Here is a 27845-nt window from a genome sequence, read left to right on the forward strand (position 1 = left end):
CTCGCCCGGTGGTAATGACGGTGAGCTCCTCCATCAGCTTCCGCTGGCTTCGTGGCCACTGGCCCTGGGAGCCTGGCCGCCCGGTTCGGCCTGGGCCCCGCGTCCCTGAGGCTGCTCTCATCGAAGCGCCAGGGGCGCCGTCCCACATCCCCACACTCCGCTCCTCCTGGGAACACCCCTTCCTTGGCTTCTCCGGCTCGATGCCGGGGAGCGTTTCCTGCAGCTGCAGGGCTGTCCTCCTGCAACAGAACTCTGGCTGGAAAACTCAGGTCTATACTCAGAGCATAAACTACGAAGGGCTTCACCACTTACTTGGATTGACTGTGGTGTTAATATCAAAAAAAAAAAAAAAAAACCCAAAAAACCTGAGTTAACATGAAGCAAAATATTTTTAAAATATACCTGATTTTTTTCTACCAACCATTTTCTAAAAATGTATAAGCAACTAGAGCCATCAACATCACTAAAATGTTCCTTTTCAAAGACACTGGGATAAAAGAATTCCTGATTTAGCCCTGTATATTAAAGCCATTATTGGCTTTTATAGGCTGCACTCTTGGGTTCGTTTAAACAGTGATATAAAAAAAATGGAAACATCTGTGCGAGAAATGCCTTCTCAATACTATCTGTATGTAAAATACTTACCAAATTATTTCATTAAGCAACACTAACTAGTCCTTTATAGACTAACAGGGAAGAGCTGGGAGAGATCTTGCTGAGATGGCCCTGGACCCTCCCCTGCAGAGGCCGGGCCTGGGCTGGGGGTCAGTGTGATGAGCAGAGCAGGCTCCCGGCCGTGGGCGGAGGTGCCCGCCCCCAGGCCAGCATTCATTAAGTGATTACGCTATAGCTCTACTGTTCTGCAAATTTTAGTTTCAAAATGGTACGGAGACCTTAGGTCTTAGTGAAAATAAGAGGATCTGTTTGTAAAAGGGCAAAACTAACTTGTGCTAAGAATTTCTTCTTAAGAGTGTATATAACACAGCACGTGGGCTAAACATAATACATACATTATTTAGGACATCTCATAATGCAACAAAATGCAAAACACTGGATATTTGGTCCAAATTCTGTTCTTTCTTTCACGACTTGCTAGCTCATTACTTATTCACTCAAGCTCTCTCTAGACAGAATTTTATTCATCAAGTATTACTCTGAGCTAGACCAAATCTTATAAACCAATTTCTTCCTTTTATAAACCAACTTCTTCCCATTTACAAATGAAGCACTTGAAGCCTAGAGGGGCCCAGGGCTGAGCCAAGGTCTCACCTGGTGAAATTTCACGCCTACCCTCTCACCTCTGACCTGAAAAGAGTTGGAGAGAGAAGAGGGTGACTCCCTTTTTCTGTCAGATGGATCCGAACCATGTCCTGGAGCAACACATTTCAGAGCTGTCCCTCCTCATTCCAGCCAAGTTCACGATTTCAGATGCACTTTAAAAAATTACTTAAGTCTGGGCTTCCCTGGTGGCAGAGTGGTTGAGAATCCGCCTGCCGATGCAGGGGACACAGGTTCGTGCCCCGGTCTGGGAAGATCCCACATGTCACAGAGCGGCTGGGCCCGTGAGCCATGGCCGCTGAGCCTGCGCGTCCGGAGCCTGTGCTCCGCAACGGGAGAGGCCACAACAGTGAGAGGCCCGCGTACCGCAAAAAAAAAAAAAAAAAAAAAAATTACTTAAGTCTGCTGACTTTAGCTTGTAAGTATAAACGGTTTGGGAGTTAAAACTCTCTGACAGTGTTTCAATGGACAGCCCCCTTCAGTATGTCTGGAAACTGCTCTGGCGGGTAACGTGACAGCGTGAACTGTTGAAGGCAATTCCTTGCTAATGAATCATTTTCTCATTACTATCAAAATAATTAGATTTGTGGTGAACTACAGTAAAAAACAAATAAAAACTTCCCAATTTTTCTCCTGGAAAACCAATGACAACCTGAAGAAACTCAGAAAAGAGTCTTGAAAATGTAAATGGGCCTGAATGCGCCAGGGCAGTGCAATCTTAATTTTAAGAATGTGCGGGGGTCACAACGGACCCCAAGTGCCACCAGCAAACATGTCAACATCTGAATGTTCTTAAAATGGAAAAGCAGCTGCGGTGACACGAGCTTTAGAAAATAAAACGTCCATGAAGCATGTTTCTGTTTTTAATTTTTTTGCTTTGATAAATCAGTTGCTTCACAAAAATCCCTTTCAAAGACAACAATCCAAGAAAACAATTGTTACAGTATTCACATCTAAAGATTGTCAGTTCATAGACCAAACAGAACTAAAACGGGAGGATGGCAGAGTTATTTCTGTCCCTAACTGCCAGAGGTGGGCCGTACTCACCTTCCGGGGATGTCTGAGCTTGTCTAAAAGAAAAAGTGCTCCAACACTTTCTCGCCCAGGTAAGAGTCGGGTCACGGGCAGGTTATGCAGAGAGGACCCCCGGAACCCTCGGGGCTGAGGTTCCGGCATCAGGGCTCTGTGGTCTGTGAGCGAGCTGGGGCCGGGGCCCACCTCACTTTGCACGCTGGATAAATGCTTACACTGTCTTATTTCTGGAACCAAAATACGGAAAGCTCCGTTAGCGCAGCAGCTGGAGCGTGGCCGGGGCACGGCCCAGCCATCCGCTACCGGCTCACAAGCTAAGCAGCAGGTAACACACCGCGCTTAACCTGGGTCTCAAACCACCGTCAAAAGCATCCTTCACAGGGAAAGAATTTAACAGAAGCAAAGTCAAGGTCGCATTTGTTCATTTAAAATGAAAGCTCGACGGGTTCGTGCTCTCACAGATGCTCTCAAAAATCCGAGGGCTGGAAAACGGGTATTTATTAGGCACCAACTGACCACCAATACGCCGGGCGGCGGTTAGCAGTCTGCCTGTTGGGTTGTTTAAAATCCCCTTGGTTACTCATGGGAAGAGCTTAAAGGAACCTCAGGCTGTGTCCGGGGCGCCTTCTCTCGAATGACCTTCATCCTTGTCCTCTGAATGTGGTGAGCAGCACACAGACTTCGGCTGGAGGGAGTGTGGCAGAGACCCCGGGCACCGACGGCTGGACCCCCATGCGGCCCCGCATACGTGCTGCCGTGGCCTGTGCAGCACGCACCCTGGGACAGGATTTCTGCTGCGGGGAAACGCGGACCTGGAGCAACCACCTGCCGCGGTCACTGATCTGAGCCCAAGGGCTGAGGGATGGGGGGCGGGGGGGGGGGGAAGAGGCGAGGGAGGGAGGAGGGAGGGAGGGGCTGGCCAGCTTCCACAGGGCCTCGTCTTAAATTCTAACTTCGTTGGACTTCAAATGATCTTTTAAACTGGTGTAGACTTGACTTAAAATATTTGAAATTGTTTACAAATGAGGAACGCAATAGCTGCTTTAAAATGTTATTTTCTCCCCCAAAAGAGTCGAGAATCAAGGTTTTCTTCTAAATCTCCTGAAATATTTTAAAAGAAATTTCTGTGTGTTTCTTGCTTCCTTCTGAGTTACCTAGGAAGTGCTCTCCTATGACTAACTTTAATTATTAATAATTTCGGGGCAGGGGGGGGAGTCAGTTCCAGAAAACAATCTGCACCAGCTCAAAATACCCGCCATGTAGCCTTGGTCCACAACCCGTTACTGTCACTGCTTCTCAGGAACTGACGACCTTCCCGACCGTAAGACTGTCCTTGAGAAGTGCGCTGAGCTTGACGGTTACACAAAGATTTCCTCCGTGAAACCAGGGCCTCTGTTTCCTCTCCGAGAAAAAGCCCCACTTGAAAGCAAACCAACAGAAACAAATGAAAACCCAAGGAAACAAACCCAGTCTGCTCCTGTGGTTCGTCTGGTCACCAGGAACCGAAGTCCCAACACTACTCCAGATCTGATGTGATCAAGTCAGAGGGAAGAACCACGTGCAGGAGAGAACGCCGACCCCAGGACCAGTGTGAGACACGGCGGCAGGGCCACCGTCACCCCATCCTCCAGGCCCCGCTCGTTCCCGTCCCACAGTGGATGTCTGTTAATCGTGTAACAAAGCCGGGGGTCCCGGCTCTGAGCCAGCGGGATAGAGGACACTTTATATTAGTTTATCATAAACATTCTACACGTAACAGATGGCTGACTAAAAAATTCTAAAACAACACCCAGCTAACATGGTACACCAACCATTTAACTGTGGTCAAATTTAAATTAGACTGAAATATGTCAGTAAGAGCTTTTAACAGACCACTGGCTACCATTTCTTAACTTACCTAAGCTCTGCTTAGCAAGTACCTTTAGATGTATGTTTAAGATAAGTGTAGGATGCAATCTGAGCATTTACGTATAGACTAAAATTTGAAGATATCAAAACTTCATTAAGTAGGTGTTTCTTTTATAGGAGTAAATGTAAATTGCTGCCCTGGGATAGCAGAGAGCCATGGGATGCGAGCTAACTTTGGGCAGGTTCGTCAAATTTGGTCAATTCAGAACATTCCGAATTGACACAGTAAAGCACGTACTGTTTCTCCTCCAGAAATTTCATCCTCGATATAGTCATCATCCAATTCATAGCGAATTTATAAAAATAGCTTTTTATCCAATAATTCCAGCAAGGTAAAAATAGGAGTTTCTTTTCACATACAGCAAATGACACAGGCTCACGGAACACGAGCGAACGGAACCACGTTTAACTCGCCATACATTCGCCACCAGGTCACACGCGGTTTATTGCTGTGTGTTGTCATCCGCCTCGCACTGGCAGTTTTCAGGGGCAGAAGCTTCTTCCTAATCCACGGGCTCCACAAATAAACCAGCCCACTGAGACCTGCTTTTACCACAGAACTAAATTAAAACTGCATAATTTTTTAGAAAATGGCAACACTGTTCCTTAATCTAGTCGGGTTCAGGGGGCGGGGAAGGGGATCCGTCATTCGTCATACTTTTAGCGTTAAACCTTGAAAGAATTTCATTTAAAACACACACACACACACGCACACACACACACACACACACACACACCTTGAAAGAAGTCGCTGCACCAGCAAAGACGCCCTGGAAGCTTACTAGGAAATACAAAAGTGCACTCTTCTATGCCTACATATAAAACATATTAGAAAGAAAACTGTGTAAAATGTTTGCTGTGCCAACTATAAAACGCGGGGCGGGCGGTCCTACTGCAGGGAGTCGCTGTTCTCCAGCACCAGCCCGCCCAGGTGGCCGGGCGCCAGCGCCGCCCCGCCGTCCCCCGTGCTGTCCACCGAGTCGTCCTCGCTCTGCTCGGCCATCATCACCTGCTGTACCGCCAGCGTGGCCCCGTCCGACGACAGGGATTGCAGGCTGTCCACGTTCATGCTCACGGGCGCGGTGATGGTCACGACGGCTCCTGTGGCACAAGGCGGCTGTCACCACGCCATCGGCGCTCGGATGCAAACCGTTACCCCTCGACCCGTGGGTCCGGGCTGCCCGACCTCCCGTGAAGCCCCCTGCACGATCCTGGGACCATCCACAGGGAGTTAAGGACCCGTGTCTCCAGGATGGGCCCCAGACCCTGTGCGGCTAAGCTCTCAGTCTACAGAGGGTCCGAGGGTTGGGACGGTAAAGGGCACAAACGGCCGGGGCGCAAAGCGAGTGCCACATGGAGGACAAGAGACCCAGGACATGGGAGAGGCCATGAGACAACAAGGCGGGGAGACAGGGTGGGAGGACTGGGTCAGAGGAAGGCAGGCCGGTCTGAGAGGGAGAAAGAGAACCTGTGACACGCATTCCTGCTCCCCTGGCCAACAGCGGAGCGGGGAGACCACCAAGGGCCCGCGAGCGGGACGCCGATGAGACGCGCTGGGCCGAGGACGGCGCTGCGCTAGGGAACCCCACACGGCGGGTCACACGTGCCCGTCCATAAAAATCTCCACAGCACCAGCGGGTGAAGAAAGCAAGAGGATGTCATCTGTGGTATACATAATTCATATAGTATAACATGTTCAGGAAACTTTTAAAAACGATTCATTCATGCATTCATTCTTGTCTGTGCACAGACCACGGCATCAGACACGCACTGGGAGCCTCCACGGGAAACTGGTGCTAAGGGTTGTCTCTGGAGAAGATTAGAAGCCAGGGTGGAGGAAAGGTTACTTCTCACTGGATATCCCTGCCTGAACTTCTTGCCCAGTAGATAGGTATTGCCTTTTCCAGGAGCGGGGCAAGGGAGGGGGAGAGAGAGAGGAAAAAAACCTTTCTAACTAATCCTTGAATTAAAAAGGAAAACAAAAACGGAAAATACAAATGATTTAAGTATGAAGGTAAAACGACTGCCTATCAAAACCCAAATAAAGAAGCCAAAGCTTTAAACGCACATACCATGAGGGGCCCATTCCAAGCCCAGGGCCAGCCCAGCTCTGGGACACCCTGAGCATTGGCAGAGGACAGATGAGTGCATGTGTGCAGGAAACAACTGAGGCCTGGAAAAGAATCAGCCCCAAAGATCACAGAGCACAGTGTCCAGAGCTGGCAGAGCTGGACTGGACACACCCTGAAGCACAGGCCCTGGGCCGGGCACTGACAGGTCTTGCCTCTGTCTGTTGAGGGGGAAAAGCAGGCCAGGACCCAGCACTGCCGGGACCACCAGGCAAGAACCAATTGCAAAAGCAAAGCACAAGAGGATCAGAGAGTGCCGAGCAACCTAACTTCTAGAACATAGCTCAGGAAGACCTGGAGCCACACGGAAGCACCCATCCCCCGATACGGTAACACCCACAGTGTCTGGCGTCTAGTCAAAGACTACCAGGCATGCAAACAGGCAGGAAAACAACCCGTAGTGAGAATTCAGCGGACAGAAACCAGCCCAGAGCTGACAGATGTTACAATTAGCAGAGGAGGTCATCAAAACAGGTACTGGCCGCCGCGTGCTGTTTGTCCCAAACTTCAGTAGACCATGAAGGATCCAAAAGCTCACATGGAGCTTCTAGACAATGTCCAACAGGAAAAACACAGGGATGGGATTAGCGGAAGATTCAACATCACAGAACACAAGACTGGGGAAGCTTAGGAACAGAAACAGAGAAACCATCCAGGATGAAACAGAGAAAAAGAATCCAAAATCCCGGAAAAAGCAGCCATAGCTGTGTGAGTTACAATGCCCTATCATATGGGCAACTGGAGCCCCTGGGGGAGGGGAGGTCAGAAAATATATTTGAAGAAATAATGGCCCCAAACTTTCCCAACTGAATAACAGTAAACTGCTGAGCGGAAAAAGTAAGAGGAGAACGAGAAGGTAAGAATGCGATAATAACACAACTTATTACATTTAAAAATACACACAACCATCTGAAGTGTGAGGAACTCACGCACACAGAAGATGCTTGTCAACTAAACACAGAAACAGTGGCCCGTGATGAGGGGACGCGGGTCAAAGGGAAGAGGAAAAGCCGGATGAGGGCGGCAGGGACATAAAGGGTGAAGCACCAGGCGGTGAGCGCACAACACGTCCACTCCCTGCACCGAAGCAGGAGGGACAGAAACAGACGGGAGGGACCTCGGGGGACTGGCCTTGGACCCGGCTCTCCCAGGCACACTTGCACCCCTAACAAGCAGCAGGACCAGCGCCCTCTCATGGTCAGATGCAGAAAGACCACTGCCTGCCCTTGGTTCACAGCCTCACACGCCCCCAGCCCCCAGCACGGCGGCCGCCCACCGGCTGCGAGGGCACAGGCCCAGGCCCGGTCCCCACCTTCGGACACGGTCAGCTCGCTGGCGGCTGGCTGTGCGGCTCCTGAAGCGATGGAATCGGGCCAAAACCTCTGGACGGGTCTGTTCTGAGCAGTTTTCTTCTTTGTTTTTGGAGTTTCTGAGCAACTAGAATCCAGCATCGGCTGCAGGATTCGTCTTCTTGCATTGATGAACCTGCGCGCAGGAAACAGGTCAAAACGGCCTTTCCGAGGCCACCCAAGGCAGTAACAGGCCCACCTGACAAACCACACGAGCAGCAACATGTATTCCCTGTTAGAAGAAGCACTCAGAGTAACGACACGCATATTATCTAAATGTCCACAGAACGGGGTTGTTTTTAAAGTAATTAATTTGAATAAAGACCAACTCTTCCACGGTGCCTTTCTTCCACTTTAACTGATTATTCCCTGTTTGTGAAATTGATATTCATAATGACACTGATGATACTGTCAAAGCTGTGAATGTGGCATGATTTTCTCTGAGGAAGAGAAAGGTCAACGCAGCAAAACTACACACCCTGCAGTCTCGTGACGCCCGAGGTCTTGCAGGCTATGCGTCTCTTATCTGAGGGTCCCACCCGGCCGAGCCCCGAGTGTGGACAGATGTCCGGCTCTGAGGTTGCCTAACTTCAAAGTCCTGAGATTCAAAAACATCTACAGTTGCACTAGGACATATTCTAATAATACAAATGACTGGGCTGGCGCCTCAGAGCTTCGTTCAGCGTCGATCTCTGGTCCCAGCAGCTGCGCGTGAGCTGGACTGGGAGGGTCACGACCGCCCCAGAAGCTCACCGCCGACCCCAGCGCCCCCTGGGAAGGGACACCCGCTGCTACCTTTCAAACTGTCTCTTTATCCATCTTTGTCAAAGCTGCTACGAGGCAGAGGCATAAGCTAATGGTGAGTGTTGTCCAGTCTCGCTCCAAGATATAATTTTTGCAAATATAAAAGGAAACAAAGTCACAAAAGGTAAAAATAGCTCCCAATATTAACTAAAAGACTTTAGAAAGTTTAGAATTTATAAAAGCCATGTTTTAAACTGTGATGAATTTCAAAATTAAAAGTTGAGGTCAAACCTTCTAGATAAGACAATTCTCTTAAGACAGCAGAGGAGCGACTTCGGGAAGGCCAGGGAGCCCGCACGTGAGGAAGAAACAGCGAGGAGAAGGCTGACCGGCGGCAAACACATCCGGACATCCAGAGACGCACCTCTGCGTCTCTCATCCCTCAGTCCACCCATCACTAAACCAGACACAGTCTCTACATGGGACCGCATGAAAATAACGGAGAACGTGCTAAGACGTTCCAAAACTCACAGCCACACGGCACTCGAAACCTTTGAACTCTTGTTAACACTCTATCTAAAAGATCTAACAGGAGATAATTCAAAGAGTATGGTCTATTATGGCTACCTACATAAAAAATACTGGCCCAAATGCAAGACACTAGAAATACTTGATGCAATGCCAAAGCATACCTCCTGCATACACAACTGCCCAAAATGGAAGATTTTATCATTTATATTGGAACTCACCTGACCTTCAAGTTTAAATTTAACAGTTAAAATGAAAAGAGAACAACATTTACAAGTGGTAGAATCTGTATTTCCTTTTCTTTTACGCAAGCCAATTTCATTAACCTGAAATCAATTCCTACATCTGAATAATAAGTAAATCAAAATGAGGCAAATGACCGCCAAGCAGAATGCAAGCGCACACCTAGACCTCAGCGCCACTTTGTGACGTGAACGCCTCTTATTTAAGGGAAAAACCATCACGGTCAGGGTCCAGGTGTCCACACTGACAGGTGACACAAGAACCAGAACAGGGTGTTTCATAAAGAAACGCTTCCCTCCCAGGACCCTGAGGCCTGCTGTGGGGCAGGACCACCGCGCGGCCGGCCAGCCGTGGGACTCCCTCCCCCAGTCACTGCTGAACAAGTGACACAGGTTTCAAAAGGTGGGAGGGGTGCGGAGGGGCCACCAGGGCTGAGGGGAACACACCTCGGCTGTCCACCGCCCAGCGGAGCTCGTCCACGGAAACATCGTGTTTCTGAGTGGAGGTTGGGGTGAGGGGCGCTGGTTAATGCCCTGGAGAAACCCATTTCTAATCGAGGGAGGAGGATGTCGGCAAAAGGTCCTTAGTGGGGTATCGAGCACTGAACATTTAAGGTGAAAGTGTGTGTGACTTGTGCTTACCTGGCCGCCACCAATTCCAGACTCTGGTAACACAGGAATGCTCGTCGAAAGAACTCATGCGCTTCAACTAAAACTTACTACTTGCTGACGTCAGGACTGCCAGGTGCTCTGGCATGCGGGATGGCACGATTTCAGAAAGCGGGCACCACTTACCAGTTGTTAACTTGGAGTAGTGTCAAATTTGTCTGAGCAGCAATCTGTTTTTTCTCATCTTCCGTCGGGTAGGGATGCTGAAAGTAAAAAGAAGGGTCACCGTGAACTTCAGTTTTTAAAAAGGAACTCAAGGTCATCCTGGTAAAACAGAAGCACACAAATAATCGTTAGTAAAAACTGGTGTCAAGGGTGCTTGTAGCTAAAACCTAACTTCAGTCTCGTCATTTGTTCCAGAAATGCCTAAAACAAATGAAGCCTTTCTCCCAGCTGCCCAAGAACACAGGTGTTGCAGCAGCTAGTGAAAGCCCAGGCAGAGGTGTGACGCAGACAGGAGTCCACACGCTCAAAAGCCACGGCGTAGGGAAGAGCGCGGGGCATGCAGAGGGGCTCCTGGGCTGCACCAGGTGCTGCTCTAAGCACCCGATACGATCTATGGCTTTTGTATCAACGTTACAGGTGTAGTTCAAGGACCATAAACTGCATCCATTTAAAGCAGATAAATGGCTGAGTTTTGACCCACAGCAAGACAGAGCGCACAGATCACCCCTGTACACCCTACAGAGATTCACTGATTCCTCATGGTCACAGAGCTGTCGCCACCTTGATTTTACAAAGAGGAAGATGAGCAGGGCAGTGCACACCCTCCCCGCATCCTGGGCCGGCTGAACAGGAGGAGGCAGGGAGCGGACGGGGCTGCTCCAGGCCGTCACATTCAGGCGACACGTTTCTGTCACGAGAAGCGCAAGCATGAGCTGACACTGGGATGCATGGGTGTCACCTACGGCGTCGCTAGACTCGCGTGTGTGGCTGGCAGAGTACTGAACTGAGGGCTGGGGACGGGGTGTCTGCTATTCACTCTTTATTTCACGTATGACTGAAATATTTCACTCAGAAAAAGCCAGAAGTATAATAAGTACAGACACACCTAGGAAATACTGCAGGTTCAGTTCCAGACCACCTCAGTAAAGCGAATACTGCGATAAAGCGAGTCACGAGTTTTTGTGTTTCCAAAAATGTTATATAAAAGTCATGTTTATGCTCTACTGTAGTTCACGAAGTGTGCAGTAACATTACATCCAATAGAACAATGTACGTCCCTTAATTTACAAATACTTTATTGCTAAAAAATGCTAACCATCATCTGAGCCTTCAGCTATAATCTTCTTGCAAAAGTCACATGAAAGATGACTGAGCACAGACTGTCATGTCAAATATAATAATAATGGAAAAGTTTGAAATATTGAGAGAATTACCAACACGTGCCTGAGATATGAAGGAAGCAAACGCTGTTCGCAACCCTGGCACCGACAGATGGGATCCACACAGGGTCGCCACAGACCTTCAGCTTGTGAAAAACAAGCATCTGAGAAGCGCAACAAAGTGCAGTGTGCTTGGACCAAAATTCACAGACGTACCAGAGGAAGACAATTTCTATCTACAGTAATAAACAACTTCTCCAAGGTCGGTTTCCATCTGGCTGTAGAAACCAGTACGACATTCACTCTAAAACTTGCATGCACTGAAGGCCCTTATTTTGCACCGAGCAGGACCCCAGGGAGTGACTGGCACCAACAAAGTAAGGAGGTGGGGGTCTCTTGGTTTTTAAGCGAACACTCAGTGTGTCCGGAAGGGCCCTGTGCATTCTGGGATAACCGCATTTGTCCCAGCAGCAGTGAAGCCACTCCTCACACTAACCGACAGTGATTCACTTCCATTCTACACGTGAGCATCTGGCCCCAAGGGAGTTTATGGAAACAGAAATATTGTTCTTGTCCTTTAGAAAGCTCGTAAAATAGGGGCTTCCCTGGTGGCGCAGTGGTTGAGAGTCCGCCTGCCGATGCAGGGGACGCGGGTTCGTGCCCCGGTCCGGGAAGATCCCACGTGCCGCGGAGCGGCTGGGCCCGTGAGCCGTGGCCGCTGAGCCTGCGCGTCCGGAGCCTGTGCTCCGCAATGGGAGAGGCCACAACAGTGAGAGGCCCGCGTACCGCAAAAAAAAAAAAAAAAAAAAAGCTCGTAAAATAAAAAGGGGGCAGGAAGCAAGTACACAAACCAGAAAACAAAACAAAAGAAAACAAAACAAAAAACCCACCAAAACAGTAATGAGTGCTGCCTGGAGTGTCAGGAAAACTACAAGGAGAGGACGGTATTTCAGAGAAATGGGGTCGAGAAGAAGACACAGGAAATGCTTCATAGGAAAAAAAAAAGGCATTTTAATTGAACCTCTGAGCAGGGTCTATTTTAGAAACGATTAAAACATTAAAGGAAACTTCACAGGAAAAGAGCCGATCCCATCACTTACTTGTGTTGTAGTCCGATCACTACATTACAGGCACATGTACCGGTTGTAACACTCACAGTGTATTTAGAAACACGTACGTTCTACTTTGTCACTTACGTCCACGTACCTACAGCTTCCTAGTGCTTTTGGCCCTCGCTTATCGTGTTAACTAACGCGCTGTACCACCTTCCGTCAAGCTGACAGGCCCTACCTCACACACCAGCCCATCTCCCGCTATCGCAGCAAACAGCATTGTAATGTTCTGTCCCTAAACTTCTCCGCTGCTCGTGACCCTCGCCAGGACCAGCTTCTAGGCGGGGTCACACCGCCGCTGACGACCGCGTTCTCCCGCGGCACGTGAGCCGCCCCCTCCGGGCCGGGGCACAGCCCGCAGAGCCCAGCTCCGGGTGGAGGAAGGGGGCTCAGCAGCGACCAGGGCCAAACCCCAGGGGGACGGGAGGCGACAGCCGGGTGAGGACGGAGGTGGGCGCCCAGGCACGGACGTGGCCGCAGCCCGGGCAGGGGGCGCCCCCGGGGGCGAAGGGGCCCTGCGGAGACCCGAGGGCAGCACGGCGCACGGGGTGGAGGCGAGGAGGCCGGGGCAGTGAGGACGCGGCCGCAGCGGGTGCCGGCGGCGCCGACGCCCAGGCGCAGGTCCGGGCCCACCAGCTCAGCTCTCAGGAGCGGCCGGGCCGGGGCTGCGGATGGACAGGTCCGCGGAGAGGGGCTTCTCCCTCCCGGCCCTCCCGACCCTCCGTCCCTCCGTCCCTCCGCATCCGCCCGCACGCCCCCCGGGCCCCTCCCTCTGCCTGCACAGGCCGTAACCCGGCGGTGCGCCCACCTTCCCACCGCGCCCCCCGGGGCCAGCCTGGTCCTTCCCAACCCGGCAGCAGCGAGAAGGCTGTCACTCCTGGCAGCTACTCGCGGTCACACCCTCCCCCAAGGTCGGGGGCATGGGGACTGGGACTGAGGCAGGTAACCAGCCAGCCTTCCCCAGAAATCGGTGGGCAAGCGTGCGCCCCAAGACAGGACGGCTTCAGGGGGACATGCTGAGGTCCAGGTGAGGACGGGGCCACGCAGACTAAGGCACGCCAAGTTCCCCCTCACGGTCACAGGCCCACGTGCCAACCCCTCCGTCCACAAGCTCAACTCCTCATCTCCCTCCCAAATGCAACGTACCAAACATCGCTGTTTTCCCAGGTTTTGCCCCAGAGCACCTCTTCTCTGCCCACTTCTCTAATTAACCTCCCCTCCCCGCAGGCGCCCTCCACGGGCAGTTTCTCTCGCGGGCGTGTACCATTAACATCAGCTGCACTTATTCGCTGTCACCAGTTTTTGGGTAACCCTCCCTTCTGTCCGGTGCTCGACCCATCAGGGACAGTCAACAGAACACCGATTCTTAAACCCAGGCCTACCAGCCCACACAAGTCCATTTTTTCTAGAAAATAAGCCAGAAAGAAAGCATCACGGAGGTCTGGCTAATTGCGGAGCACGCGCGTCCTCACCCCGATGTGCTGGAAGAGCCAGGACCTCATCACATTGGTGGCGTGCTTCGGCAGGACCCCCCTCTTGTTCTTAGATGAGCCGTCATCTTGATGCAAGATGCTGAGATCCTGGTTTAACTGTAACTGAAGCTTTTAAACAATTGAAAAACAACGTTAGAAAGCATAGAAAATGATGACATATCCAAGTAGCTTACGAGTGCAGGTGGAGAGAATAACCAAGGATCTTACGGCTAAATGTCTTATTTACAGGAAAGGCATAAACACTGGGACCCTGTAGGGCTGATTTTCCGAGGACGTGGCCCCTCGTGTTGTAACCCTTTACCCTTGCGTCTCAGCCGCGCAGGGGCCCCCCGTCTGGTGACGCGGGTGGGACGGGCACCGAGAAGCCCCGAGTGTCCCACTCTGCCCGCAGCCGGGCCCCGCGCTCACGCACACTTGTCCTCAGCTTGTCTCCTCTAGCGACAGATGCGACGACAGCCCATTTCCTGGCCTGGAGCAGAATTCAAGCAACCGACAAGGATGGACGGGGAAGCTGGAAGGGCCACTAACTAGAGGAGCCCGGCCAGGAGGAGAGAAAGAAACACACAAAGTGCGGACGGAGCGACCACAGCACAGAGGGGCCAAGGCGACGACCTCTGCCCAGACGGCTCCGCGGCCACTCAAGACACTGCCCCCCTCACCCTGAGAAGAGCCTGAGATACAGCCTGTTCACTCCGTCTCGAAAGGAGAGGACACGTGTGTAAGTCCCCTTAGATGAGCGTCCGTCCACTCACACAGACACGAGGAGAGAGCATCAGGCCCCACGCGTCCAGCCAGGGGCGGCACCTCACGCCCAGCGGCTGCAGAGACGGTGCCCGTGTCATTCACCCCCCAGACCAGGGAGAAAACCAACGCCCCGCGCTGGGGCCTCCACACAGACACATCGGGACCTCTCCTCTGTGATCCACGCTTTACCTTAGAACTGCTGTGTGACAACCTAGAGGGGTGGGACAGGGAGGGTGGGAGGGAGGCTCAAGATGGAGGAGATGTGGGGGTACATGTATGCATATGGCTGATTCACTCTGTTGTACGACAGAAACTAACAGCATTGTGAAGCAACTGCATTCCAATAAAGATGTACTAAAAAAAAAAGTAAAAATCAATAAATAAGCATCAACTTCTGTAGGTCAGTTTCAGTATACTATAGTCATAAACATAATTTACAGGATTTAGAAGTTTATTTTGGAGAGGTTTCTATTATTTGTACTTCCTCTGGATTTACATCATTTTGGATAATTCTTTAAAAGACTGAACACCAACATCTAAACAGAATTTATGACTTAAAGAAGACATTACCACCACTAACTATACCTAAAATTTCTTAAAACCTAAGATTATCACTAAGGGCATAACTGTTTTTCTGGAATGCATGTGTTTGTTCATTAAAGGACTGAACAGTATTTTTTTTTTTAAAGATTGATTGATTAATTTTTGGCTGCATCGGGTCTTAGTTGAGGCACGAGGGATCTTTCGTTGCAGCGCTCGGGCTTCTCTCTAGTTGTGGCGTGCGGGTTTTCTCTCTCTAGTTGTGGCGTGCAGGCTCCAGGGCGCATGGGCTCTGTAGTTTGTGGTACACAGCCTCTCTCATTGAAGCACGCGAGCTCAGTAGTTGCGGCGCGCGGGCTTAGTTGCCCCACGGCATGTGGGATCTTAGTGCCCCGACCAGGGATCGAACCCGCGTCCCCTGTGTTGGAAGGCGGATTCTCTACCACTGGACCACCAGGGAAGTCCCAAGGACTGAACAGTATCAAGCACTGCCTGTATGCTCACGTTTGTGTGCACAGGAAAAAGAATGAAAAATGGGCTTTTACAACTAGTCCCACTAGGGCCAGAACGGAACCTGTCTGCTGTGTTTACCTCAATATAATCCATGAGCTTCTTCATGCAATGTGACATGTATTTCAGTTTCAGTGTTGCTTTTTTTGTGCAGGGTTAAAACAAATGTGGACTCATGAACAGGGAAAGTGACAGCTGGCCATACGACTCGACCTCACAGATGCCACCAAGGGGGCCTGGGGAGGCCAACGAAGCCGAGGGCCTGCGGGGGGACCGGCCAACTGGCCCACCGCCCTCCAGCAAAGCCTGAGCCTGCGCGTGGCAGGGGGACTTAAAAGCCTAGGAAACAGGGTGAAAACCCATTTAAGAAGCAGTGGGGCCCCCAGAGCACTCCCCATCGTTCTCTGCGGGTGACGGATCTGCCCCCAGCCCTGCAGAGACTAGGGGTCTCTTTCCCAAAGAAACAGACCGGAGGCTGAAGACCGAGCACAGCTGGACGGTGGGAGGAGGGGCAAGGCTAGAAGGAGGGTGAGGAAGATCTGCACACAAGGTGGGAGACCCCGCCCACTCCTGCTCCTGCAACTATGCTTCCGCCCCAAGCAAGAGATCAGAGTCCTGCTCCGGGGAAACGGAAGGAAGAAAAGGCTGAGGGAGGGCAGAATTTGGAGGCGAGGCCACAGGTGAGCCAGCCTGCCAAAGCCCAGCAGCTGACAAGCACCAAAGAGCACTCTAGTGCCTCATGTTTACATTTAGAAGGACAGCCGACTGCCCCCAAACACCTGAACGCCTCCGTCACAAAAAGCCAACAGCAAAGCAAATGAATGGTGTGACATGGGGGAGACAGGGAAAGTGCAGAAAGCAAAGCACACGTCAACCACCCGTGAACCAAGAGTAGGAGAGCGCAGTGGGTAAAGAAGAGTCTCAGAAATGACAACTACACTTGAAATGTAAAACGTAACAGATGGGCTGGAAGACAAAAGGCAAGTTCTGGGAAAGTAGACAATGGGAATACAAATATAAAAAGACAGGGCTTCCCTGGTGGCGCAGTGGTTGAGAATCTGCCTGCCGATGCAGGGGACACGGGTTCGAGCCCTGGTCTGGGAAGATCCCACATGCCACGGAGCAACTGGGCCCATGAGCCACAACTACTGAGCCTGCGCGTCCGGAGCCTGTGCTCCGCAACGAGAGGCCGCGACAGTGAGAGGCCCGCGCACCGCGATGAAGAGTGGCCCCCACTTGCCACAACTAGAGAAAGCCCTCGCACGGAAACGAAGACCCAGCACAGCCAAAAATAAATAAATAAATAAAAATTAAAAAAAAAAAGATCCACCCAGAGCGTGCCTTTAAAAAAAAAAAAAAAAAAAAACAGAAAAATCAAGGGACTCGGTTCAGAAGGCCTAGTGTCCGATCAGTAAGGGCTCTGGAAGGAGAGAATGTGCAGGTTGGGGGTGGGGGCAGGGCTGTCACAGAGAGTTCAGGAAAATGTCCCAGCCTCAAGGACACGAGGTCCCCGGCAGTGCCCAGCGCAGCCGACAAACAGGACCCGCGCCGAAAACTCAGGGAAAACGCATCTGACACAGGAGAAAACACAGAAGACAGGAAAGCGGAGCTCACACTGACCTTCTCAAAGGCAGCGCGGCTGCCAGAACACGCTGACTGCGCCCGGGGAGCCCCTTCCCGACCTGGAATTGTATGTGCAAACCAACTGCGTGTCAAGGATGAGACCAAGACTAAGTCACTTCTAGGTTTGCTAAGTCCCAACACAAGGCACCTCCCACACACGTTTTCTCCGCAAGTTCTCCAAGGGGGAGTGAAGCCTAGAAAGTAGAGGACGTGGGCCTGTGGAGAAGGGGCTCATCAGGGTGACGTGCCGGATGCCCGACGCGCGACACCCGGCCGAGGTGGAGACCAGGAAGCTGAGAGCCCTGAGGCCACGCGGCCCCAACCAGCTACCTGACGGGGAGGCCGAAAACACGCTGGGGTATCCGTGAGGATTCAGCCACTGATGCCATGGAAACTGTGCGGGGCAGGGGGGACCCAGCTGCTAACTCAGGCAGCGTGATCATGGTCACACATGCAGCTCGGCAGCAACCAGCATTTACACACTCGTGAGGATGTTCACAATGAAAACGCATCAGCCGCACTGTGTCTACAAAACGGCATCCTGGCCGGGGAGGAGACGGGAAAGAGCACAGCCCCCAGCAGGACAGAAAGCCCAAGCTACAGGTTGTATGGGTGAGTTAGGGGATGGGATTTTATTTCAAACACGGAGGGAACGGCAGAAGCAATGGCCAGGAGGCCTGAAAGCGGTCGCCCAAGGGGAGCGAAGTCTGATCCAGGCCTCTCAGCAACGCGGGCGCAGGGCGACCTGATAGCAGAGAGTCAAGCACTGCTGTAAATCGTGAAAAGGAGGTGAAAACTTGTCACGCGTCAGACAACAGCACAACCCCGAACATGCGAATAACAGTTTTGTACAAATAAGACTGTCCCGGAAAAGGGGAGCAGGGTGGGGCGAGGAGAAATCGGTGGAATCTCACTGCCCTGGCTTCTTATTTTCTCGGAAAAAAACGCTTTTAAATGAGTATGTACTACGAGCACAACGGGGACTCTTCCGTAGAGATGGCCCAGCCCAGGAAGAGCGTCCGGCTCCTCTGTGTGACTGGGGCCGGGTCAGAAAATGCCCCTGTGGCCCATGCGCCTGGCGCGGGGAGGGGCCAGCCACCGCCGTGTGCCGTCAGAGACAGCCACGCGCTTTCTTGACCTCCAGTTTCTAGAACATGAAGCCGTCACTGCTGAGGGAGACTCACCCTAACTACCTGCAGCCCAGCAAGGACCCAGACGTCGGCCAAATGAGAAGGAACAACGCCCGGAGTGGCCACAACAGCTCTGCAGGATCACGTACCTACACGCGAGGGCTCCCCGGTCACGGAACGCCCCAGCCGGGCCCCAGCCGGTCTATTTACTCTTCCGTGCAACCCCCCACCCGCCCTGCTCAGGGCTTGTCTCTCCGGCTCCCCAGCCCTGCTGCCCTGCCAGGGACAGACGCTGGGGCTGTGACGGGGAGGGGACAAGTGCAGGGTGGGCTGCAGGGTCACCGAGGACCAGAGCAGAGGCGGCTCCTGGCCAGCAACCTCAGGGAGCAGGGGCTGTGCAGATGTGACCCAAACTCTGCACATCTGCTATGTAAACTCGGTCAAATTCTTCCTTCAACAGCAGAACGAATGAGCCTCCACTGTACAAGTAAGCACTGGACTTCACAGTGTTTCCTTCCTCTAAAAACAGTTCACTGTGAGGCCAGGAAACGCTCTGAAAACCAGCTTTCTGTTCCCAGCCACTGTGAATGGAAAACTTCAGGGACGGCGGGCTGGCCAGGGATGGCGGGCCGGCGCTGGGGGCGCCTACCCTCACTCCCCGTGGCTGGGCCTGGGGGCCACCTCGTGTCCTGGCCCCGGGTGTGCCCAGGCGGCCCCTGCCCCAGGCCCTCTCACACCTGCTTCTGATTTAAGAAAACACTGACATCCCCAAGGCCGGGCCTCAAAGTGGTTAACGAGGATGTACAAAGCATCTGTGCAGGCCAAAGACAAAGAACTAACGTAAAGAATGAATCAGTGGTCTTAAGTAAGAACTGATGGCGAAAACACTGCTTCTGATTTAAACCTAGCTAAGTGTAAAAACTAAAAAAAATGTGTGTATATCCCTAGAACGGAGAGGGGACTGGTCTCATGTTACCACAAAGGCACAGAGAGGGTAAGACGAGCCCCAGGTTGGGGCCCATCGCGGCACTCCCAGCGCTGGCACTCCTGCCGGCCCGAGCCCGGCCCCTCAGCCGGAGGCCTGGGTCAGGGTGAACTTCCGGGGGTCCGGGCAGGGTGCGTCTCCACAGCCTCCGCCCTCCTCAAGTGGAGACAACCACACAGCCCCACGTTCGACAGGACAGCAGTGGCCCCTGGCGGAGAGGGGTCCTGGGGGACCTTCTCCTCCTTCCTTAGGCTTCTCTGAACTCTGTCTGCAACAACGCGGAAGATGAACCGTGAAGAAGACGCACGACACCGACACTCAGGTTAACTGGAGACCGCCCGAATGGCCTTCACGCCGAGGGGACGGCTGGAGCCCGGGCCGCCTGTGCCCCCGCATCTGTGCTAACACGCCCCCAAGCACCCCGCGGGGCCAGCTCACGCACCTGGGAGTTCTGGATCCGGATGGTGCCGGGCGACAGCGCCTGTGTCACTACCTGGCCTTGGGGAGTGACGACGGTGACCGGCTGATAGACTGTGCCGCCTAGAAAGGGACCCGAAAAGCTGAGTCACTCTCCAGTCCCAACGATTATACCCGCTCTTCTCGGTGTGCTCACCGAAAGAACAAAATCTGTAGCTTGTGAGCTTTGAAAATCATTTTGAACGGTCAACAGCACTTTGCTAGTTGACTTTTCACTTGGGCGGCGGGGCGGGGCGCGCAGCCATGGCTTCTCATGAGACAGCGCAGGGCGGGGTGGCTGGGGGGCAGTCTGTGAGCCCCCTCCTTTGTTCGCCTCCATTTCCTGGCACGTATTAAAGGACTTGGCCAAAGGCGTTAGATAACAAATATTTTTATTCTAGTTATTTTTTTCATCCAACGTGCTTTCATCTTCCTGCGGAGGTTTCCCTTTGTGTGATTATGTGGAGGGTTTTAGTTCAATTTCTCCCCCTCCTTCTGGGCCCATTCCATTTTCATGAGGGTTCTGTATGTGCAACGTATAAGAAAAACCATCACAGGAAGAGGACAGATTCTAGAGCTCCCGGGTGCATCCATAACAAGTAATACTGACACTAAGGCTGCACTTTCATTTGCTTATCATCGATTAATGACGCTACTTAAGATTCTCCAGGTGCTGCTAAGAGCACAATTAAAAACTATGTTATTTGAAAATTTCTGTTGGTTTTTGCTATATATTTTCAACTCCCATATAAAACCTTTCCTGCCAATATTTTTTGAGAGGGAAACCCAATTTGTATAAAATATTTGTTACTGAGAATGAACAAGAGCCAGGCATTCAAAGAGCTCTAGACACTGTCACTCCTGTATCGGGAATTGGCATTAATTAGAAACCATGTTTATGCACTTCTTCATTCTAATATAAAGGACTTCTTTCTGCAAAAGCTCAAGGAAAGTGTCCTTTTTTCTGTCGTCATACCTGCCACGGTTGCCATGGTGACATTCCCCTGTTGCAGAGCGGATGCTGGCACCACGATTCCTTGGGGGCTGAGAGTTCCTGTGATGGCGCTTTGAATCTGCTGTAAGTCATAAACACACAGCGAATGGGTTATGTTATCAGAAAACAGAAAACCCATGTTTAAAACTCCAAAACACGTGGCATAATGGCATCATCAGTAAAGGAAAGATGCTTGAGGCAAAGAGCATCATCACAGGACAAGCCTTCGTAAGGCATGCGTTACAGACATATCTGGAAGCAAGAGATGCCAAACTGACTGAACGTTAAATATGATATGATCAATACTGAGATATTAGTTTCAATTTAGCTTCCAAAAGATTATCTTTCACCTCATCAGCATATTAAACACACCCTACAGCCCTGGAGATATAACTAGGAAGACTAAAATTACCTGATCGAGTCACACACCTTCTCCATTCAACTTGGCTCAGAGTTTTCCAAGAACCAAAGCCTCCTGGACACGATGAGCTATTCAAAAGATGATGCCACAGGCTGGGGAGTCACCCCCGGGGGCACAGCCTGTACCTGCCCTTCCCACAGCACAGAGCACACTGGAACCCCCAGCGTCCACGTCTGTGGGGTGCTGGGTCTGGGCCTGGCCTACTGCAGGCTCCATGCAAATGTCCGTAAATACCATGTCGGAGAATCTACCCATCTGAAGTCAGATCCAAATGGGCCAATTTATCCATTTCCTGTGATGGCTGGACTGGGAGTTGGCGAGGGACGGATCTCTGCACCTGGCATCCAGCACAGGGTCTGGCACACAGCAGGCACCCAGATATTTGAGCGGTTAAATAGCCTAAGTAGATATCCTTCAAAGACAATTACTCTGTGGGCTATCACATCCATTTGAACGTATAAGCTTTGGTAGGTCTATATAAAGTTTGCTATATAAACTTGGTCAGAACAAAAATTAAGCAATCCAGGGCTTCCCTGGTGGCGCAGTGGTTGAGGGTCCGCCTGCCGATGCAGGGGACACGGGTTCGTGCCCCGGTCCGGGAAGATCCCACATGCCGCGGAGCGGCTGGGCCCGTGAGCCATGGCCGCTGAGCCTGTGTGTCCGGAGCCTGTGCTCCGCAACGGGAGAGGCCATGGCAGTGAGAGGCCCGCGTACCACAAAAAAAAAAAAAAAAAAAAATTAAGCAATCCAAATCAGTATTCTAAGTTCCCACATCAAAAAGCTAGAAAAAGAGGAGCAAAATGAAACCAGAGCAAGCAGAAGGAAGGAAATAATAAAGATTAAAGCAGAAATCAATGAAATTGAAAATAGAAAAACAAAAATCAATGAAATAAGAGCTGGTTCTTTGCAAAGATCAATACAGTGACAAACCTCTAGTAAGACGGACAGAATAAAAAAAGAGAAAAAAACAAATTACTGATATCAGGAATGAAACAGGGGAGATCACTACAGACCCTGAAGATATCAAAAGATGAAAAAGGAATACTACTGTAAATAACTCGACACACATAAATTTGACAGCTTAGACAAAATCCAACATGAAACAGATAATTTGAATAGCCCTATAACTAATAAGGAAACTGAATTAGTAATTTTAAAACTTCTAAAAAAGAAATCTCCAGGTCTAGGTAGTGTCACTGGAGAATTCTATCAAGCATTTAAAGAAGAATTAACACAATTAACCAGTTCTACATATTTCTTCCAGAAAACAGAAGAGGAGGGAACATTCTCCAATTCATTTTATGAAGCTTATACTATCCTGATACCAAACCTAGCCCAAGACTGTACCGAAAAAGGTAACTACAGATGAATATCCCTCAATATAGACACAGAAATGCTTAACAAAATATTAGTAAACAGAATTCAGGAATCTATACAAAAAGAATTATGTGCCAGGGCCAAGTGGAGTTTATTTCAGGAATGCAAAGCTTGCTCAATATTCAAAAAACATCAAGTAATATAGATCTACCATATTAATGGATGAAAGAAGAAAAACCACATATCAATCTATGCAGGAAAGCATTTATCAAAATTCAGCATAATAAAAACTCTCAGAAAAATAGGAATAGAAGGGAACTTCCTCAACCTGATAAAGAGCATCTAGAAAAAAAACAAACCTACCACTATTCCCCGAGACTGGGAAGAAGGCAAAGATGTCCCCTCAATCCCATTCAAGGTAGTACTGGATGTTCCAGCCAGAGCAATAAGGCAAGAAAAGGAAACAGAAAGTATATAGATCAGAAGGGAAAAAATAGAACTGTCCCTATTTGCAGATGACAAGACTAAACAGGTAGAAAATCCTAAAGAATCTACAAAAAGGATCTCCTAGGACTAATAAGGAAGTTCAGCCAGGTCCCAGGATACAAGACAAAGATACAAAAATCAACTGGATTTCTACATATTGGCATGGACTCTGAAGTTAAAAATATAATACAATTTACGATTGTGCAAAAGAGTGAAATACTTAGGTATAATTCTAAAATCACGTGTGCAGGAATTTCATGTCAAAAGCGAGAAAACACTGATGAAAGAAATCACAGAAGAGTAAATTAGTGGAGAGAGCGCCGCGACTGTGGGCTGGGAGAGTCGACACAGTAAAGGTGTCAACTCTCCCCAAGATGACACACAGGTTTAACGCAACTCCTGTCAAAACCTCAGTAACATTTTTTTGCAGATATAGACAAGATTATTCTAAAATTCATGTGGAAAGACTAAGGAACTAGAATAACTAAAATAATCTTGAAAAATAATAAAGTTGGAGGAATCCATCTACCCAATTTTGAGACTTATATAGCCACAGGAATCAAGACTCTACGGTCTAGATACACAGATCAATGGGACAGAACAGAGAACATAGCAACAGGGCCTACAAATATGCCCAACTAGTTTTTGACAATAGTGCAAAGGCAATTCCATGGAGGAAGGACAGCCCTTTCAACAAACGGTGCTGGAGCAAATGGATGAACATAGGCAAGAAAAACCAAACCTGAAAATGGGCCATGGATTTAAATGTAAAATATAAAATGTTTAGGAAAAAAATAAGAGAAAAATCTTTGGGACCTAGGGCGAGGCCAAGAGTTCTTAAACTTGACACTGAAAGTATGACTCATAAAAAGAAATCTGATAAGTGGGATTTTATCAAAATGAAAAAGGTTTGCTCTGCAAAAGACCCTGTTAAGAAGATGGAAAGATATGCTAGAGACTTGGAGAAAGTATTGGCAAACCATATATCCAATGGAGGACTTGCATCTAGAATACTCTCCAAGGTCAACCATTTTTTAAAAATCCAATTAGAAAATGGACAAAAGACACGAGCAGACATTCTACCAAAGAGGATATACAGATGGGAAGTAAGCACATGAAAAGATGGTCAACATCACTGGCCATCAGGGAAATGCGAATTACAACCACAATGAAATGTCACTACACCCCTTCAGAATGGCTAATTACAGTGCTTCAACATGGATGAACTTGAGGACATTATGCTAAGTAAAATAAGCCAAACACAAAAGGACAAACATGGTATAACTGCCCTTACATAAGGTACCTAGAGGAGTCAAGGTCACAGAGACAGAAAGCAGGATAGTGGGGGCCAGGGGCTGGCGGGGGAGGGGGAGGGAGAGGAAGGAGTCAGTGTTTCAGTGGAACAGGGTCTCAGGTTGGGAAGGTGAGAACGTTCTGGAAAGGACAGTGGTGATGGTTGCACAACAATGTGAACGTGCTTAATGCCACTGAGCTGTGCACTTTAAAATGGTTAAAATGGTAAGTTTTGTGTTATGTGTATTTTACCACAATCTTAAAAATTCATTAAAAAAAAAAAGAATTAGAAAGAAATGACTGGTACTCTGGCCTCCAGAAACATGGGCTCCAGGGTCCAGAACACAGAGTGAAGCCTCCCTTTTTCACGGCACGAAGCCCAGGTGGGCTCTCTCTCTGGCCCGAGGGAACACATTCCCAGCACAGGCCACGTTCAGAGACCTAGAGGATCCTCAGGGCAGAAGAGCAGAGGGCAGCCCCACAATCCTGAAAGGGCCGGTGGCCTCAGACATCAGCACGTTTCACCCTTGCAGACGCTGCAGGGAGCGAGCAGGAGCACAGGGCCCGCCGTAAATACCTGGGACTGGACAGGGGAGTACGGGCTGCCAGGTTCCCCACTCAGGAGAGTTTCACTGTTCATTTTCGTTTTTAGACAAGCAATATAGCGACTGCAGAAATCTTTGCAGAGTTCATTAACCTTTTCCAGCTCAAGAAGATGAATACGCAGAACCTGGATTGCTTTTACCATCTAGAAGCAAGAAAATGAAGACTTTCAGACCAGAAAAAGGGAGCATGACGGTAAGTTATCATTATCACCACACGACTCTCCTTGGTTATGAGCTTGGTTATGACTCAGCTTGGTTATGAGCCAGCCGAGGCGTCCTGTACCGCCAGTAACAGGAGGAGCAAGACACCAGATACTATGCAGAACCACCACGCATTCCAGCCCCACTGACCTGGGGCTTGTTGTTTCGGCTCCACCTGGCGTGCAGGGACAGAGGCGGTCACAGCTCCGGGAGCCAGCCGGGCCTCGACCTTGGCCTCGCCCAGCAACTCACCCTCGCCCTGCTACTGCTCCTTCATCTGTAAATGGGGATGAATCCGTACGCGCCTCCCGGGTGGTTCTTAATTTTGAAGAAGTTCAACTTACCAACTCCGCCTTTAATGGATTCTGCTTTTGGCATCAAGTCTAAGAACTCCGCCTACCCCTAGATTAGCCCCAGATCCTAAAGATTTTCTCTTACAATTTTTCTAAAAGTTCTTCGGTTTTATACAAAGTCACTACATTTGGGGGCAACTCGTCTCCCAGCGGTAGATGACTGACACTAGTGATGAACCATTAGCATAGACACCACTTCCTGTGAACGAACAGCCTAAAACTCAGCTCCTTCCCCGTGACCTTGGTGGGGACAGTTCACACGTCTCTGTGGAGTGAACCCGTCAGCCAGTCAGTAGTGAGAATGACCAAGCATCAAGCTCTGCTAGGCCCCGTGCTAGGGCACCAGGCAGGAGAGCCCTGGTCCCTGCCGGCCTGGCCCATGCTGGCTACACCCGTGCCCTCCTCGCTGCTGGCCGCATAGCAGAGATGCAGAGGCAGAGAGAGCATCTGGTCCTCGTCCCCAAAAGGCAGGCACTGTTGGTCCCATTTCGAAGAAGAGGAGACAGACTCGAAGTCAGACACCTCACCTGTAAGATCTCCTTGGCTGTAAGGGTTGAATATTAATGAAAAATTAAAAACAATAGCACCTAAGACCAAGGCCATTTATCCAGGGAAAAGTTTTCCAAAGACCCTTTCCTGCTGATGAGGGGCCTAAGGTTCTGGTCTGGGAGCTGGCCAACTCTAGTGGGAATCCAGCCCCAGACACAGGCTGCCAGGGCTGCCCGGTGCTTAAGGATGCCGCTCCCCTTGGGCACAGCAGTGATGTCAGCCCAAGGAACTCTCCATTGCTTTCGGGAAGCACAGAGAACCCAGGGTTTTGGAGCACTGGACCTGGGAGGGGGGCACCCGCGTGAGCCAGGCTGGCTTCAGACTGAAAGCCTAAGGGAGGCCGTGAGGGGTGTCGGACCCCTGATAGGTCCGTCCCTGCTCTGTGCTCACAGGCCACTCCGAGTCGTCACACAGCCTGTCACCCACCACCAGTGCCAGCCTCCAGACAGAGCTGTCCTGGAGAACAAAGTTGTGGTCCACAATCAGGGAAGAGCCAACACCTGAAGCTGGGCCCAGACACGTTCCCAGGAAGCAAGACACAGGGCACGCTGACCCCAGTGGACCTTCCTGAACATACGGGAGGGACTGAACCCCCAGCCCACTCAGAATGCAGGCTCAAGCCATCCTGTTGGATTATTACAGGAAGGGGTCAACAGAGAAGGCTGGAGACCTGGCAACATTCAAGTCACACACGGAAAACTATCTCATGAATTGTACAGTTTTCCCCTTTGGCCACAAACAATCTGAAGTTCTAATTAGAAATTTAAAATTTATGGAACGGATTAAATTTAGAAGAAATAAAAAGTAAAAACATGTATTTTACTTACTAAATTGTCAGTTTCTGGATCTTCACAAAAGAAGGGCTTTCCTTCCTTCTCTTGCTTCCTTACAAAGTTCTCAATGTCCACATCAAAACTGGCAGAAGTTGTGCCTTCCGAGCCCTGTGTAGATTGTTCACATTTTTCAAACAACAAAGCTAATAATGGAAATAGTGGATGCCTGGGGGGGAAAAATTTTAAAATATGTGTTCTACACTTTCTTGAAAATGTTTTAGTATGTACATATGCAATATTTTATATAACAGCTTTGCTGAGATATAATTCATACACCACATAATTCATCTGTTTACAGTTTATAATGCAACAGATTTTAGTATAGTCACAGAGTTGTGCAACCATCACCACAGTCGATTTTATAATATTTTCATCCCCCAAAGAAACCCTGTAACTATTAGCAGTCACTCTCCATTTTCCACCAAACCCCAGCCCCAGGCTACCACTCATCTACTTTCTGTCTCTACAGATTTGCCAGTTCTAGACATTTCATATAAATGGAGTCATATACTATGTGACCTTTGGTGTCTGGCTTCTTTCACTTAGCATGATGTTTCCTAGTCTCATCAGTGTTGTAACATGTAACAGTACTTCATTCTTTTTTATGGCTGCATAATATTTCACTGTATGGTTAACACCAGTTGGACAGTTTTAAATTTTACTTTTAGATCCATACTCCATTTTGAGTAGATTTTTGTAAAGGATGTGAGATTAGGTCAAGGATCTTCTCTCTGCATGTTGATGTCCAATTGTTCCAACTTGGACAATTTGTTGTAAACTCCACCTTTTCTCCACTGAGAAAATCAGGTAGACTGATTCTTCCAACTTTATTCTTCTTTTCAAAATTGTTTTAGCTGGTCTAGTTCTTTTGACTTCCATATAAAATTTAGAAATAACTTGTCTATATGTACAGAAATATCCTGCTACAACTTCAATTGTAATTGCTATAGAGCAACTTTAGGAGAAATGACATCATTACTATGTTGAGTCTTCCAA

At 49.8% G+C, this 27845-nt stretch overlaps 1 protein-coding gene across 2 annotated transcripts in view; it reads right to left on the reverse strand.

Annotated features, from left to right (window-relative positions):
- Positions 1-4551: 4551 nt before the first annotated feature.
- Positions 4552-27845, reverse strand: part of PKNOX1 (PBX/knotted 1 homeobox 1) — a 45714-nt gene continuing 22420 nt past the window's right edge. For both annotated transcript variants that reach the window (XM_060100416.1, XM_060100417.1), the window contains 8 exons: positions 26844-27015; positions 24886-25056; positions 20774-20873; positions 19784-19881; positions 13789-13917; positions 10006-10082; positions 7660-7832; positions 4552-5319 (listed from right to left, as the gene is read on the reverse strand). In XM_060100416.1, coding sequence (XP_059956399.1) covers positions 5108-5319; positions 7660-7832; positions 10006-10082; positions 13789-13917; positions 19784-19881; positions 20774-20873; positions 24886-25056; positions 26844-27015 — 1132 coding nt within the window. In that variant the 3' untranslated portion in view covers positions 4552-5107. The remainder of the gene's footprint in view (positions 5320-7659; positions 7833-10005; positions 10083-13788; positions 13918-19783; positions 19882-20773; positions 20874-24885; positions 25057-26843; positions 27016-27845) is intronic.

The sequence above is a fragment of the Mesoplodon densirostris genome, chromosome 5 (assembly GCF_025265405.1).
Source record: "Mesoplodon densirostris isolate mMesDen1 chromosome 5, mMesDen1 primary haplotype, whole genome shotgun sequence".
NCBI lineage: Eukaryota > Metazoa > Chordata > Mammalia > Artiodactyla > Ziphiidae > Mesoplodon > Mesoplodon densirostris.